Source organism: Corapipo altera, unplaced genomic scaffold (assembly GCF_003945725.1).
Source record: "Corapipo altera isolate COAL_440 unplaced genomic scaffold, ASM394572v1 57, whole genome shotgun sequence".
Classification (NCBI taxonomy): domain Eukaryota; kingdom Metazoa; phylum Chordata; class Aves; order Passeriformes; family Pipridae; genus Corapipo; species Corapipo altera.
Window position 1 is genome coordinate 3,424,301 of NW_020884905.1, and position 17,319 is coordinate 3,441,619.

At 39.0% G+C, this 17,319-nt stretch overlaps 1 protein-coding gene and 1 long non-coding RNA gene across 13 annotated transcripts in view; one reads left to right on the forward strand and one right to left on the reverse strand.

The window, feature by feature from the left end:
* EVI5 (ecotropic viral integration site 5) overlaps window positions 1-17,319 on the forward strand; it is a 76,788-nt gene that overhangs the window by 3,512 nt on the left and 55,957 nt on the right. For 5 of the 9 annotated variants that reach the window (XM_027651505.1, XM_027651508.1, XM_027651509.1 and 2 more), the window contains exons 1-3: window positions 12,298-12,403; window positions 12,659-12,888; window positions 16,650-16,839. In XM_027651505.1, the coding sequence (XP_027507306.1) occupies window positions 12,395-12,403; window positions 12,659-12,888; window positions 16,650-16,839 (429 nt within the window). In that variant the 5' untranslated portion in view covers window positions 12,298-12,394. Of the gene's footprint in view, window positions 1-12,297; window positions 12,404-12,658; window positions 12,889-14,986; window positions 15,099-16,649; window positions 16,840-17,319 lie in introns of those variants that run through there. The other 4 variants (XM_027651506.1, XM_027651507.1, XM_027651510.1 and 1 more) reach the window with 4 other exon arrangements.
* LOC113951025 overlaps window positions 12,373-17,319 on the reverse strand; it is a 65,352-nt gene continuing 60,405 nt past the window's right edge. For 2 of the 4 annotated variants that reach the window (XR_003528985.1, XR_003528984.1), the window contains one exon: window positions 15,084-16,776. This is a non-coding gene — a long non-coding RNA (uncharacterized LOC113951025). Of the gene's footprint in view, window positions 12,526-13,432; window positions 14,209-15,083; window positions 16,777-17,319 lie in introns of those variants that run through there. The other 2 variants (XR_003528986.1, XR_003528988.1) reach the window with 2 other exon arrangements.

Sequence of the window (17,319 nt, forward strand, 5' to 3'; positions counted from 1 at the left end):
CGGCGACCCCGGCCCCGCTATCTTGTCGCGGCAGGGCTGGGCCGGGCTGGGCGGTGTCGGGGCGCCGCCGGCTGCCCCCGCCCGGGCCCTCCTGGCGGGTTGGGCGGTGCGGCGCCGCTGCTGAGCAGGGACCCCCCGCGTCCCGCCGGGAGGGTGAGGGGAGGCCGCGCTGCGCGGCCCTGCCCGGCTCGGGAGCTGCGGGGCCGGAGGGTCTCGGGCCCGCGGCGGGACGCGGGTGGGCAGCGGGAGCTCCGCGGGGAAAGTGCCCGGAGGGAGGGGCCGCGGTCCGGGGAGACTCCGGCGGGTCCGTCTGCAGAGGGCGAGTTCTGCCTTGGCTGGTGGGAGTACCCGCCGGTCTGTCATTCTTGAGAGAGAGAATTTTCAAATAGTGCTTCGGAGATCTCGTTTCCTGCTACCTTCTGCTGCATCTGCATGAACGTGGTTATATAATGAGAGTAAAAAGTCGATATTAACGTTTTGGCTACTTACAGCTGTATTTACTAGTGCCATTTTGCTGTGGTTCCATGTAAAGCCTGCTAATTGTTAGCATTGATAATCAGAGCAATTCCATAGTAAACGAGAAAATAGGTTTATACCATTTTCAATTTTCAGCATGAGCTGCCGTTAACACTGCCTGTATCAAAACATGGCATTCCACATCAGTCTCAAATAACTTCATCTTTTCCAAAGATCACATGCAAAAGATGTAGAAAGAAGACAAATTCATACAGAGAAGAGCAGATAATGTTCAATATATTTTGCTTGTCTCCAAAAGTATTTGTCGAAAAATTCAGGGGTTTTTTCTTGGTTGTTTTGTTTTGTTTTTTTTTAAATTTGCTTTACTTCACATGTCTAAAGAAGATGGTAGCTGGATCTTGTTTGGTTTACTGGTAGATAGCATTAAAATGTTTTGTATAAATGTGCCTGTTTATTTCTCTTCCCTTTCTCCAGTGTGGTGTCAGCTTTGATGATTATACAGCTCTCTATTTATGCTTATAAAGATTTAAGGCTTATTTTGAAATACATAGCTATGAGTTCTTTTTCAAGTGAGGATTAGGAGAGGAAATAGACACAGCCAAGGGAAGAGGAGCATGATCAGGAGGAAAGCACTCGTATTATGAATCAGCATTCCCTGAATCTGATAAAGTGGGATGAGAGCAGCTGTAGGGATTGTCACTGAATGTCCATCCAGCCCAAGAGTACCTTGAAGAGGAACAGATGTTTGGAGAAAAAAAACCTTTAACAGAACAGCCCTGTTTCCTCCCTATATCTCTTCCTAGACTCCCGCAGGTTGAAGCTTAAAGACTTCCTGAGCTACAGCTGCTGGCTTGGATTTTTTGTTTTGGTAATGTTGGTTGGGGTTTTTTGTTGGTGTTTTGGTTTTTTTTGTCCCCCTTGCACTCCCTATGTTTGCCTTCTGTAGACTTGTTTAGTTGCTGTTAAACAAGAAAACAGGAGGTGGTTGGAGAGTGGAGTTGGTTGAAATGGTGTTAATGGAAAGGAAAAGATGGGAGAAAAGCCTTTCCAAATTTATGGGAGAAGAAGGGATGGAGAAAGTGACATGCCTAAATAATTACTGTCAGTTTGTTCTCTGGGTAGGATTGATAGTAAACAAAGAAGTAATCAAAATGGGAAGACAAGTCCTTTGTCAGTGAATTTTGGAAAACAAAAGTGTTTACCTTGCTAATTCAAGCTTCTAATACCATAATTTAGGAGGGGGAAAACAGCTGAGTTGGGGGTATGCATACTTAAGATTATGCTTATATTTTCTTAGTCTTCCTGGGTTGTTTTCTTAACTTGTAGAAAAAAGAAATTCTAATGCTTAAGGAAGAGACATAGTAGAATTTAATATTTTGGATATAATTTTAAGTGTCAAATGCATAGTTTAAAAGAACAAATCTTTCTCTGGTGGTCCAAGAAGAGAAACAATAATGAAAAGAAACCCTGAGTTTATGAATGTTGTTTTCTAAACTAACCTATACTTTCCTTGATTACAGTCTCTTCGTTTTTTTCCAGACCCAATTAAAATAGTTATAGTTTAACAAAAGAAAGTAAATATTATAGGGGTATGTAACTTTGAGTTGTTAGATGTATTCTCTGAAGTTCTTGACTGTCACTGAAGGTTGTAGATAGCATTAAATTAAAGCCTCATGTCTTCTGTAGGCCAGTTTTTGATCCCTTTAACTTGGGAATATTGTCTTTTATGGCAGTTGTCTCTGCTTAAGTGTCTGTGGATTGCAGTGCATCTTTTTCTTCTCCAGCAAGTGGGGATTGCAGCACATGGGTAGTGACAGTGCAGGGCCTCTGCTCTTGCTGTGCTCATTTCATAGGCAGTCGTGATGTGGTTTTGTTGTGTGTGTGTACACAGAAACTGTATTATCAAAGGTAGCAGCAGAAGTCATTTACTGAATTGTAGCTTTTCTTAATTACTCTTAATGTTGTCTAACTTCTTGTGAACTCTGGAAGCTATTCAGTTTAGCTGTGAAGTGGTGTTTTGGGGAGAGCCTGGGAAGCGTTGAGCCTGTATAGGGGTCAGGCAAGAAAGGATCTCCTTTCAGTCATGATGACAGGGATGATGCTGTGGGCTCTGTCTTATTTCAGGCTGTGTCACTGTCAACTTTGTTTGCTAATTGTCTGCAAAAGTAATCCTTCCCAGTCTCAGCCAGACAGTTGCAAATTTGGGGTTAAGTACAGTACTCGGGTTGGTCTCTATTCTGGGCAAGAAGTAAGGTGGTTGGACAGAATGACTGTGGACACAACCTTTTTGTACTACTTTCCAACTCGGAAAGCAGCTAAAAGCCATCACTAAATGTCTTCGTGTTCTTTGGTCTGTCATCTTACCTGACCTGTATTTCCTTTACTTCCACAGTTAAAAAAAAGAAAAACAAACCCTAACTTATTGTTTGGGTAATAGGTTGTTATAATATGTTCTGCTACATGGTAAGCTATTGAACTTCCCAACTCTTGAGTTTGCTTATGCCCTATTGTCATGACTAAATCTTAGTGCTTCTTAGCATAGCACTAAATACCTGTTTGGTACATCATAACATGTTCTTGATGCTTTAATTTAAAGAATATAATTATATTGTGATGATAATGTATTAATTATGTATTTTTTCTTTGGTTTCATCAAGATGGCAGATGGGACCAGTCTTTCAGTAATGCATTGTGTTTATCATAAGTTAACCATGCCCTTGTAGCTAAGAGGATGTTAGAAGAGCTTACTGTTACTTTTCTTACAAAAAACAATCAAATGTCACTTAAAATGGGTGTAAAAAAAGTAGTAGCTAGCCAAAACCTGACATTGGGAACATGTCCAGTCCACATAACTATAGAATGACATTGTGTAGAAGTTAGTTTTACATCTCTCATTTTTCATGTATTCTTCTTGATTATATGTAGTTCAAACAATGAACTACTTTCAGGCATTGTAAGAAGAAATTCCAGCTTCCATGCTGTCTGAAACAGCAGAGCTAAAACCCAGTATTCATTAAGCAAAGTCATTTTTTTTCTCCATTGGAACGCATTACTTCCATAGGTGGAACTTCATAGGTTTGGCTGAGGCCTTAGTAAGTATTTCTCAGCCCTTTGGAAAAAGAATTGTGATTGGTCTTTCTAAAGACAAAGCTATAAAAGCAAGTTAGAATTCCATAGTAAGACACATTATGTTAAAATGGACTTGGGATTTTTACATAAATTTTCTAGTGTCAGACTGACACTTAAAAATCATCTGTTTCAGTGATCTTCCTTGCATTTTTCCCGTAGTAGGCCATTTTGAAAGAAGTAAACAGGCCCTTACTTCCAAATGGAAGTGCAACAGTCAGTGTGGCCAGCTAATCAGAAAATAACTGACTTCCTTTGATGATGAGCAGATACATAGTTCTGTGAAGAGCCATTTCCCTTTTCTTTATTTAATATCTAAGGAAAATGAGATTTCTAAGACTTGTGCTCAGAGCAGGCTGCAGGAGCACTGTTGCTTAAATAGCATGGAGGAAGACTCTTCCATAGCCACAAAAATACCTTGGTTTCAAGTTATGCTCTAAGTGCTTGTGAGGGCAAGTCATGGCTATGCTAAGAAAATTAGTGGGCAAAATGAAATATTACTGCAAGACCATGGATGTTGGATGGATTGTGTTAGAAGAATTGACTATTGATGTATGCAGCTGTGTTTATACCTTCTCTGTTTACTGGGTAGCTTGGACAGCTTTCCTGTGTGGAAATTACTAAACTGGTTATGCTTCTCGCTGCTAAAATCTTTCATTTCTTATTGGCTGTCAACAGCTGCAGGTTGCAATGAGTTGTAGTTCACAAGAAAAGCTGGTTTAGAAACTGTTTTACTCTTGAGTTTGAGTGTAACTGATAGAAAGTTGGCCTTTTAACTGATCATTTAAAGGAAAGAAGAGTAATATCCTGAAGTGGGTTCTCACCAGTCATGTGGTTTGTTTAAAACTGTAGTAAGTGATTAATAAAGGGTTACGTGTTACCGTATTGCATAAGGACTATGCTTATGTTCTTTGGTTTCTCCATCAAGTCTCATTTCATACATCCCTTTGGAAAGGGAACTGTGCACAACTTGGTAAATGAGAGATGAGCATTTTGGTTCTAACCTGCAGTTTGTGGTATAAGTTCATATTATCTCTATAACCAAGGAGAATTAGACCTAGAAAATACTTGAGCTGCTGGTACATAAAACCCAAAGTTGCATAGAATGGTATGTTTTCATGTGTCAGATACTGGATCCTTTTAAACTTACCAATTTAACTCCTTGTAAGTTTTGTATATCTTTAAAATAAAGAGTTATGCTAAAAACACTGATTTTAATTAAGGCTCAGTGAACATTTAAAAATATGACTCGGTTGTTTCTCACTTCTGACATATGGACCTAAGCCTTATAGTAAATTTAACTCCATTTGTATTCTTTTGTTTATTTTGGTTCTGATGTAGGGTAGATGCTAGTTCTGGCTCCTTTCCAGGAGAAAGTTGGCTAAAAGCAACATTAAGGAAGCTAGCCTTTGGGGGAATGAGTAGGAAAGTAAAATATGTAGAAAGGAGCTTTAATTATAAGCATGTGATCTTCAAAGTGTGTTACTCTTTTGTAAATGCATGATGATGCTTGAACTCCAGTGAAATGATTGAGTTGCATTTTATTGAAAAGAAAAAACCCTAAATCTTCCGATCTAGTGCATAAACAAACTGACTTTGCAGTCAGTTCTTAGCTGATTAATCTGATTCTTCCCTGTTTTGTTAGCCAAGGGGATGGTCCTTCAAGTATATGTATGTTTTGTTTGGCATGCTGAGTCTCAAAAACAAAGAAATTTTCCAGCCTGAGGTCTAAGAGAACAAAGGAAGTTCCCTGTTAAAAGTTTTTACTGTAGTCCATCAGTATTTTCTCTTGCAGCCCGAGGAGCTCTCAGCCATCTTATGGACAAATACACTGTATTTAATTCTTTTCCCCTTGAAAGAAGGCTTCTCTGGTTTCCTGAAGGACACATCCCTGTGTCAGATTTGAAACTTTTTTGATAAAGGGCCATCTTCAGATGGACAGGAGATAGTGTCTGCAAAAACAGTGTGGTTTTTCTTCTCAGCACACGGGGACAATGCTCGACAGACTGTAAATCACACTGGACTTCAGAGGTAATTAAAAACCTGAAACTGTTCTTGGAAATAAAGGGAATTTAGTTTAATGTGGTCAGTGATGGAAATGTTAGTCACAGGACTTTTAGCAATGATTTCAACTTTTAGTAGATTGCTACAACATTTCTAATTAAGTTCCTTCTTAAAACACCTCACATACTAGTTGTGTTTGTGAACTTCCACTTCAGGTTTCTTTGGGACCATGAAAACCCCATGACTCATTAGTCTGATGATGACTTTTAAAGAATGATGCTACACAAAGCTTTCTAACAGCATAAGTTTTATGCCATCTAAAATGTTAGACTGCTTTATTTTTTATATCAGAAAGACTTGGAGAGCTAGTGAGTATCAAGTGAAATGGAAACTGGGGAATGCTAGCCATGATATTCCTGACTATTGTTAGGCAATATTCCAAGTAAAATCAGGAACATGTCAGCAGAAATCAGTTGTATGAATTTGTAGTGTAAAAGACACAAATGAAGCTTACAGTGAAGCTGTGTTTGAGCCCTAAATTGGGATTTTAGCTTGTCAGGGAGCATTATAGCAGGCTAATTCACCAGCTACCTCTCCTGCATGTGTCATTGACTGAGTCAGTTTAATTTATTCTTCAGATATTAGAATGCCATTAACTTTGAAGCAAGAAGGAGACTGGGTCTCTGGAATGCTATATAATTGGCTTGAAAACCACATATACAATTTCAGCCCCAATTATGTCAGACTTCTTTTTATATGTAGACTAGTATGAAGATTACTTCCTGTATTCTGGAAGTTCCCATTTCTTTCTCTTTTCAGGAAGAGAAGGAATAGTTTAAAGCATATCATATATACAGCAGTGTTTGTGTAAGGTGTGGAGTTATTTTTACTTTGTCATATGATAAGAATAGTTGAGACAGTATTTTGGGTAATCAAGATACCTGTAACTCTTTAATACCAATTTTCTTCAGGGAAATGTAGGATATAGGTAGTAAGCTAATTTGATGTGTACAGTGAAGAAACTTTAAAAACAAATATAAATAGACTTTTTTAGGAAAAAACCAAATGCCTGGCATTGCAGATACATGTGGGTGCTAACATATTTGGGCTTACTGTAAGGTCCTGCACTTTACCTTAGGATTCTCAGGGAAAGAGGTTTATACAGTTGTATGTAATGTGGGGTGTTGCAGTCTACCTTCAGCTAACTTTACTTAAAATATTGTGTGTGCTGATCCACTGCAGTGTTCCTTTGAGTAACTCAGAAATCTAAACACAGTATTGTAGTTCCTCTAGGTAATAAAGCCCTGTAATCATCACCTAATTAAAGATACTAAACATAAAGTTGAGATACTGAATTTTATATATAATAGGCATATATATGCTGCATATCATATGCATCTGTGGATAATATAAATATAAACATTTATCTTTGTAGTAACTTTGAGGATGTAGCAGACAGGTCTGTGCCTTGCCTGACTGACTGATCAGGTGGCTGAGAGTTGCTGGTGGTTCTGTTTTGCCCACTGGAAACTGCATCAGAGTACAAAGTCTTTACTAATTAAGTCTTATGTCCTTGTATCTTTCAGTATGTTCAAACTCAAAATCCATACATTTCTTTAGGAGGTATCTGCATGACCTTAGGCAGGGGGATGCAAATGGGGTCCTCCTGGGTTTGTTGGCAAACTGGGAGCAGTGTAGCTAATATGGCTTGGAGCCTGAATGAGTGTCCCTGCTTTGGAGCTGGGTGATGCTGCTTAGTTCCACGTGTGCTCCTGCTCCTGCCTGCTTGTCTCCAGACCTAGCCATCTTCAGTGGAAAGTGTTGGTGTCCTCAGGAGCAGGCTGGAAGTGGGATTTGTGTTCAAAATCTCTGATAAATTGGCAGGTTCTGGAGTGAGCCCTCTGTGGGGAAAAAGCACATTTTTAGAATGGGTTGATTCTAGTTTTGATCACACATTAATAATAGTTAATAATGGCTTGAGCATCCTGATGGTGCTCTGGATGATTTGGCATCCTTCCCAGCCAATGTAGGTTACCTTTTGTACTCTTCAAATATAACTTGAATTTCAGCATTGGAAAAATGCTGGGAAAAACAAGGAAACCAGTTCTCTTTGCAGAGCTGAAAAACTGGCTGAGGTGAGTTGAGCAAAGAATACTGTTAACTGGGGGCTTCCAGCCTGGGCTGGTCAGCTGGAGAGAGCTTGCCTAGATCTGGGAAGTGTTGGGGCTTGGGGAGCAGAGCCTGGGCTTGAGCTCTCTGTAGCTGCTGGCCCTGTGGTATAAGAGGCACCAGGTGGAGCAGCTTTACAAGATGAGAGCTCCAGCGGGGAGGTGCGGCAGGGCACAGGGGGACCAGCAGAGGTGGGAGGGTGACGGCAAAGGCAGAAGTCCTGACTCGTGCAGTTAGATTTATCACGGGGGGCTAGCTAAGATCTTAGGAGGGGCGCTGTGGTGTATCTGGCTGTCCTTGTTACTGCTACAAACAGCTGAGCACGTGACTATAATCTCTTCCACTGCAATTAAGAGTAGCAAAGGGAAGGACACTTTGTAACTGAAGTGCAGAGCATCGTTTTTGTCAGCAAAAGGCCTGCAGATCTGTCACTGTTTAAATAATAACCAGGTTTTTAAAGAAACATTTGTTTAGGAAAGCCTTGAGAAGACTGTCCAAAAATACAAAGATTAAAGGTTTAATGAGATTTGCTTTCTTGAGTGTTTCCAGAATGCTGTGTTAAGCAAAATCACATCTCTAAAGCAGGGGGGTTAAACCAAGTGCTTATACAGATTTTCCTGGAGTTGGTGATATCCAGTGAAACTATCAGCCATCATTCATAGTGAATGTATTCTTATTGCTGTCACTGTGAGTTTTAATTGGAGAAGCCTAAGTTTCTCTAACAGGGCTAGAGAGAAACTTTTAGCTCTACCCTTTGTGCTGTCAGAGGAAAGAGGGACATATCTCTTGGGAGTCAGCAGGATTCACTTGTGTACTGTGGGTACTTGTTGTCTTAGTGGAGTGACACAGATTTCTTGCTGCAGGGGTTGTCAGCAGAACAGTGGGAGAGAGCAGTGGTCTGTGGTTTAGTGATGGCCAAGTAAACTACCCTGTTGGATGGAATGGTGTACATGGAGTTGAAAAGCTTATGATATGTAGAAGGGATTTTCAGTCTTTATTAAGAGGAGGGTAAAGAGCTGGAAAGGCAAGTACAGGAGCACTCAGTGTGTGTCCACAGGAATGCTGATATGTTGCTCCTTATAGGAGGAAAAAATAATTAAACTATATAGATTTGCAGCTTAAATTTTATAAAATAACTCAAGTAACTGGATCTTTACATGTTAACATTGCTATTCTGTGTTCTCCACATCACTAAAATCAGCTCAACAAATGTAACTGCTATTTCCATACTTTTCTGAAGAGAATCATTACAAATAAACTAATATCAAAATAATTTGCTTTATTGGTGGTGATTTTCTATTACAATTTAGACTAAGTTCTATTTGCATGTTAGTATTTAAAAGGAATCAAAAGAAAAGGCATACTAAAAAGAAATAAGCAAAACCAAACCCGTAAAATTACTACTGACAATGTATACTCACTTTCAGAAATCCTAGTATTTTAAAACTGACTTCCTGAACATTGTAATTCTAAACCAGAGTATTTTATTTCCACTTCTCATCAAAATACTGATTTGTTTTCAGATTAGAGTAAAACCACACAGCAGAAAGAAAGGCTTAAAACTGTGCATGTGACTTATTTTGCAATTAATGTTCCTACGTTTATTGACTAGATGTTTATTTACTAGAGTCATAGGTATGAGGTATGCGTTTGTTCAGATCAGGTTTCTTGGGACACAGCCCAAGGTTTTCTCACTTTCACATTTCAGTGACCTGTTTTCTGGAAGGTCTTAAGTCACTTATCAGAGAATAATTCTTTGAAATCTTCTGCCACTGTTATAAATTTTGAAATTAACATAGGTGAAATGATGAAATATGAAAACTCCTGTTATTCTATCCTATTTAGGGAAATGGATAATGTACTGATAGCTAAATGCCTTCATGTCTAGGTCCAAGAGTCTTCACTGATGATGACAATTTAAGAGAGCTGGTTTTAAAGTTTTAGGAAAACCTGGAAAACCCTGACAAAAACGATGTAGGCGTGACTAGTTAGCTGTTATATCAGAATTGTATTTTTCTTAATTTAGCTTGGCCTTAGGTGACTGCCGTAGCTGTTTTTCCCCAGACAAATTCTTCATGTGTTTTTTTGTGCAAACTTCACTGTGAGCCTTTTGATTTTCAAACATTTGCTTTTGGCAGCTGGACACTTTGCTTGCTCTATGTGTCAATGCTTTCAGAGAGATGGCTAGGAATAGTTTTCTATTCTGATACATTCTAGTGAAACTGTGAACTGCTCTTAGAAACAGTAGCATTGTTAGATACATTGTTCTGACTGATTTAAAATGCTGTTTTGCGTAGTTTTCTTGACCTTACTTTTTCTTGATATTCCTCACATAATTGGCTTCTCCAAACCTTTGAGTTAATTTGTTTAATGCCTGATGAAATCTTGGTGAATGAATGTTAGCAAGGTTCTTGATTTCTGTCCCCTACACCACCCACCACTTCAGCTCTCTTACCATGCAGTGTGAGCCTCACATTTATAAGCCAGATTGACCTTGAATTTACTTTTTTGCCTTAAATCTTCCCAGTTACTTTGTGAAGAGATAAAAAATTGAATGTATTTTCTCTTCCTATTTGCACCACAGGGTATTACTCAAAATCACTGCTTTCCTAATCTTTATACCTAAGATTCTTAGTACGGGTGACTCTTAAAGCCTGCTGTGTATGGCAGTCATTTTTACCATGTTGTTAAGATTGGCCCTGTTTCTGTTGGCACTTATTTTTGGAGTAGTTGCATTACTTGTGATATTTTAAGCAGTTTAAAGCCTTTGAGAAAATAATCAGTCTTAAGTAAGATGTATGAGTTACCTTCATTATAATGCAGTTTCATTCAAAGTGAAACAGCAGTAATTTATCCTTTCATAGTGACAGTGAATAAAGGATGTAGACTGAGAGTGAAATATTAATGTACTAAAATTAGGATTTTGAAACATCTAGTAATTTTTATTCCTTTCTTGTATAAAAAAAGATGGTGTCAAATACTAGTGTTGAAAGTAATTTCTTCCAAGATTATATTTAAAATATATATGTTGGGATTTCTGTATTTTGGTTTTTTTGTTTGGTTGGCTTTTTGGTTTTGGGGTTTTTTTTTGTAATTGATATCCTGGAGTCTTTCTGTCCCACCGTGACATACTGGAATCTTTCTGATGCTTGCATTGGGGACCTTACTATTCCCACCCTGCATCTGAAGGCTTCTGGCAGAATCTGAATGTGTGAATGTGGAACACATGGAAATTGGAAACCCCTTTGCAGTCTTCTAGGAGAGCTCTTCAGTGTCATGTTGTTGGTGGAGAGAAAGTGAGGAGGTTGAGTACTACTGGTTTGGGTTTGACCTGTGGTGTTCCTCTTGTTATCTGAAGGCATTCAGTGTGTCTTCCTTTTGATATGAAGTGACAATAAAACAATGCTGTATTTGATTGACAGGAAAGTTCTTTGTAGCATTGCATCCAAATAAAAGCTTCTGCTTTAGCAACCAGTCACTCAGTCTATATATTGTGCTTCAGATAAATGCACAGTGTTATGAGATGGATTTACTCGTTCCAGTAATTTTACTTTAATTAGATAATATTGGAGGATCTTCAGAAGTGACTTTTTTTCCCTGTAGCTCAGTGTCTTTAGTATCTTAGTAATTATTTATAGGCTATACTGCAGAATTGTTTGTCGCAACAATTGAGTAATTCAGTGTTTTGAGGAAATCAGCAAAGGTCAAAATAAATAGTTACCAGCAACACCACTTCAAAAGTTCCTCTTCAGCCTTTGTTTTGCCAAGTTTTAACCTTTGCTCTGCAGCTAGCCCTTCCTCTGAGGTGCATCTGGATTTTCTCTGAGTTGGGCTGGGGAAGAATTAAACTCTGAGTCACTGTAGGTCAAAGCCCTGTATTTTCAGATGCTGAAGGAAGCTCTAGTGAGGGGTTCACTAGAAAATGCCCCAAAGGGCTGCTGTTTTCATTTCCTGAGTGAGCAGCGGCTCTGTTCTGACTGCTCTGACCCCACAACTCTGGTCAAGAAATAGCAGCAATTAATGATTAATAAATTGGCAGAATTAATGAAGTGGCAGGTAACTTCACTTTCCCAAACCCACTGTTTCCCTGACTGCTCAAGTAGCACCTCTTGCTCTTCCTCCAAAACCCCAGGCCTGTCCAGGCACTGGCAGTGAGACTGGGGATTGAGGACACTTGGTGTAGGGAGTGACCTGAAGAGAAAATGAGGAAAGAGCAGAACCGGCAGTGTGATGCCTTAGTGTGAGACATTTGGGAGCTGTTGTAGATTCCTGGGCATAAATTCTTTGAGACTGTTTTCTGCACACTGGCAGATGCTAGAGGATCTTTTGCTTTGGTGTAGATTAGAAATGTGGTGTCCCTGCTCCTCTGTCCTGCCACCGTAGGGATTAGTGAAGGTGAGCAGTGGGTGGCCTGGAGGGTTTACACTGATACTTGTTACTTGTACTGCTTCAGTGCCTATCACTAAAGTAGTTGATTGTTTCTATATCTATTTTTCTACAGTTTCTGTGCCATTATTAGTTTATCAAGATGTTTTAAAATAAGCTTTTATTTCTATTTATTTTTGTAATGGGAAGTCGGAGCTGATCCTGGATCCTGTGGTATTTCTGTACTGCAGAGATGAGCTCTGTGAGTATACATCAGGAATTTCTCTGAGTCTGTCTTTGTGGATGAGCAGCATACTTGCATGTTACTTCTATAATGTTGTATTGCTGTTGATGCTTGTGTAACTTCTGACAGCCTTGGGGGTTCTGGAGAGATAAATAAACTCAGTGTCCCTTTGTGCATATTGTATATTTTTCCTTTGTTTGGTGCAGCAGGTTTAGTGGAAAAAAGGAATTAAAAAAGGACAACTTTTGCATCTTCTTCTTTTTGTCCTAACAGGTGGCGACAGACAAGGTTGCAGGAAAGCTGAGCTCTACTCTCTCATGGGTGAAGAACACTGTGTCACACACCGTCAGTCAAATGGCCAGTCAGGTGGCAAGTCCATCTGCCTCCTTACACACAACATCCCCCTCCACCACTCTGTCCACACCCGCCCTGTCGCCATCCTCACCAACACAGCTGAGCCCGGACGACTTAGAACTACTCGCAAAACTTGAGGAACAGAACAGGTGAATGGAAACCTTTTTGTTCTTCGAAGTACAGCAGTGAGACTGAAATTGTTTTATTGCAATTGCAGCATAGAGGCTGTTAAAGGGGGGTAGGTAAAACGTTATGGCACAACACTTCAATTCCAAGGCCCTAAAGTTTAAGAACTTATATTCTTGTGCTATGTTTTTACAAGTTCTGTTTTTGTGGAACTCTAAAAGGCGTTTTTCTCTCCTGATTTTACAGGAACATTTGTAGCTGCTTCTAATAGTAAGAAATTACGCTGAATCTGTGATTTTCGGTATCCAGTTTAAAATAGAGTATCTCAGGGATGAGACTTGTGTATAACCTTACCTTCTAAGGTCAAAACTATACTTCCTATTAGCTTCTTGAAATCTTAAGTACTTCTAAATTCCATTTTTCTATTTTTTCCATTTTTACCCAGTTCTTGCTTTTAACTACATAACTTTCTATGTATAGAGATAGAACAGTGTTCAACCACGTTTCTGCTGTTAACACTACTGGTAGTAATTCCTAATTAGTCCTTTCTTCTTGCCTTTTTTTTTGGTATAGTAGGTAACCGTTTCCTTGGCAACCTTTCCATGAGTGCATATTTTTTTGCACTGTGTGCAATTCAAGGTGCAACTTTTAGGTGTATCAGTTGCTCTTGATGTGCACAGTGATTGCAAGTTTGCAGTGTCACTAAAAAATGGAATTGGACTGTATAATTTCTTAATGCTGAATTTCCAGAAACCGTACGCACTTGCACTTTCGAGGCAGGACTTCTAAGTCATCCGTCCTCTTGCAAAATTTGGTTGTGTTTGATAAATATGTTTCAGTAGTCTTTGAGAGGTTGACTGCAAAGAACTTGAGCCCCAAATAGATTTTTAGACTTGGCAGGTATCTGCAGGGCTTTCATACCTGCTGGAGATGGCTATCCCTGTGCTGTAGTGCAGTGCAGGGATTGCTAATTTAACTCAAACTAGTTCCAGCTTCTGTGAGTGTGACTGGACTTTGCACTGAGGCAGTTGAGGTGCTCTATTTTTGGTTGGGTGTTTTTTGTTTGTTGTTGTGTGTTGTTTGCTCTGCTGATTCACTTATGAGGGTAGTAACTTCCAGTGGAGGAAGAGTAACTGAGGGAGAAGGGGCTAATGCCTTTGTGTCACCTGGCAAGTCTTCTCTCATGTTCATATTCTGCAGCCTAATAGCAGTACAGTTTGCAGGGAATTTGATATATCTGTCTAGTTCTTGACTGAGAGTAGAAGGAAGCTTCTAGAACCACATCATCCTCTCTTCCTTGTGGTTTAAGATTGTCTCTGAAGATGAACTATATGTAATTTTTGCTGTGCAAATGAAAAATTATCAAGAGAAGAGAAAAAATAGTTAAATAGTGCTTTTAAGAAAGCTAATTTGCATTTAATCTGAGGCTTTCTACTCTGTTCATGGCAAAGTGACTTTTATTTGTAAAGCAAACTGTTCTTTGGACTGCTTATCTATGTTGGAGCGTAATGTCTTTACATGTAGAGTCATCTCATTAAGCCCTGCAGTTAGACTAGCTGGCTTGTTGAAAGAAGAATATGAGCTTGGGATTTCTTTTTCAACTCAGCTTTCTTCATTTAGTAAATAAATTAGCAAATCTTGTCAGGTTTTATTTAATTTTAGCCAGACCTGTTGTTCGGTCCCACACTAGTCTTGTGTATGAATTCTGATGAGAAGCTACCCTATCAGGTGTACCTTTCCTCGTGAGATACTACCCTTTAATACTGAAATTTGATGCTCTCATGCTGGGTTCACTGTAGTTTCAGAACAGTTTGCATCTGCAGTTTTGCACAGTGGCACTTTGTTGACAAGAAATTGTACTCTGTTCAGAGGGAACCATTCTTGTTTCTGCTTGCTGGAAGAACTGCTGATGATGCATGTTTTTAAAGATTTCCTTTTCATTGTTGGCTTTTATGTCAATAAGGAGAATACGAATTAGTTAAACAGCTAGAAAAGGGAAGAACTCAAATTGTATCAAGCTATGTCTGGTAGCATTCTGTAATCTAATTATACTGAAAGTCCCCTCAGAATAATGAGGTAGCTCAGTCCAGAGTCCTGGTGCAACTGTTTGGCATTAGTAAATCATTTATAAAGTTTTAAATGAAAGAAAGCAGTGACTAAACATCACAGAACTTGCTACTTACTTTAAAAAGAACTTCCCATTTTCAAATCTAAGAACAATGAGTTTATCCAGGTAAGGTCAAATTGCAGAAACTTAGTGTAACTTCTATAGAAAACTGTGAAAACTGGAAGTGACTAGTTAGAACCTTGTTTTTGTCATCTTAATGTTTATTCTGTGCTTGGTTTTGCTCTGTGATTACTTTGAATTTGATGTTTAGGCATTATCTTGGATTGAGAGGAGTTCCAGACTACATTTTCACTATGGGTCAATATAAACCATGCTTCTAAACATTTAAAATGGATTTTTAAAATATTTTCTTTAAAACTAGATTTTTTGCATTCCATCAATATGGACTAAATGAAAATTTGTCTTAAAAAGGCTTTGCTTTTTTTTTTTTTTCCGGAGGCATTACCATTTAACCCTTTTCCAAACAAAATACTGCTGTAGAACTGTACTTGTCGTTGTGAATTAAATTACTTTTCCCACGCCTTTCATAAACACCAGTAGGTGAAAGCTGGGAAAGCTAGTATAAATATCTCTATTGTAGCAGAGAGCTTAAAAATTGTAGGTATGCTGAGGTTTGTGTACCATCTCAGGTACAATATACCTCAGCTTATAATTTATTAAATATCTAGACCGTAACCTTGCTGAAATGCTGGGCAGGGACAGCTTTTGTGCAGGTGCATTGAGAAATTATTCAACCACGTGGCTCTCGTATACTGATGTTGGAATTCTTGGAAATTAAAGCACAAACGAAACTCTTGGTATAGCAAAACACTTTCAAGTTAGTCTGAATTCTTGCTCTTACCTAACACATGGTCTAAAAAATTTCCCCCTGTTTATGGGGCTCAGTGTGAGTTGAGGATAAACAAAGCATGCCTTTTTGCCCAGAATCCCAGCTCTTTGCCAAGCTGAGGGCCATAGCAACCAGCTAACAGGGAAACCTCTTCAGGAACTTGTCTGGCCCTTGGCACATCTTTGTGTGTCCTCTGCTGCCTGATAACCCCAGAGATTCTCATGTTTGAACTCTGCGCATTAATTAAACATTCATTAGCTGTACTAATCACTCCTGTCACCTGGTCCCCAGTCTTCAGGTCAGAAATTTCTCCCTTGCATTTATAAAACAGCATGTTGATTTGTGAACAGTTGTCAACAAATGCCAGGTGTTTTAAAATTCCATTGGGTTTTAATTATTTTGTCTGTATTTACACTGTCAATTTTAAAAAAGTGTAATCAGGTAGAATTTTAGGAGGCTAATTATTTGTCTTTTTAATTACTGTATTTTTTTAAGTACTCAGACATTTGAGACTATCATTGGGGATATTTAACTTCCTTAGGTTCTCTTTGTCAGTCTGATACATGACAGCCGTGGGTGACATCTTTATCCATTTCTTAAAATGCTGCAGTGTGAGCTGTTCTGTCTGCAGCATTACTTGAGATCTCAAGAGAAAACACTAACATTGAAGAATTCTTTTCAAATTTAGTATCAATTGATGTTCCATTGAACCTCTGGGTGCATTCTTTGTCAAGAGATTGGAAGAACTGACTTACAAACAAACAATTAATAGTGTGATCCTTTGATTAGAAGAACTTGAATTTGGTTTTTGTGTGCTTTCTTTGCAGGCTCTTGGAAACCGACAGCAAATCCTTACGATCAGTAAATGGGTCAAGAAGAAACAGCGGATCGTCTCTTGTATCTAGTTCATCAGCTTCCAGCAATCTCAGCCACCTTGAAGAAGACTCATGGATCCTGTGGGGGAGGATTGTGAATGAATGGGAAGATGTACGGAAAAAGAAAGAAAAGCAAGTTAAGGTAGTAGCCAGACACTGGGTTTTTTGGATATATTTGTATTGTGATATAAGTGAGACTGTGTTCTATCTTCCTGTTGGGCTTACTTTTTTAAAATAAATATGTAATAGAAGCTTACAGTTGAATCTGTTCCATCCCTAGGCCTTAGTGCTTCCTATGTAACTGTTGCCCAGCAAATGTCTCCTGCTGAAAACTAGATCCATTTACCGTATTTTGAATACTAAAGCTTTCAGTCTACCTCTAATGAGAGATTTCCATGAGTACAGGGATAATGAGCTTCATGTTTCTAAAAATGGAATTACTGAAAATCAACTTAAGGGCATCTGATAGCTGGATGCTGTGATTATTTTCCCCACTGAGCAGCTCTCTTTTTAAAGCATTCTTAACAGAAGAGCTGATAATTCTACTGTATGAGGCTCCCATGAGTTTGGGTTTTTTTGCATGCCAAGTATGTTGACCCCAGGGCAAACTTTGAGCAGTGTG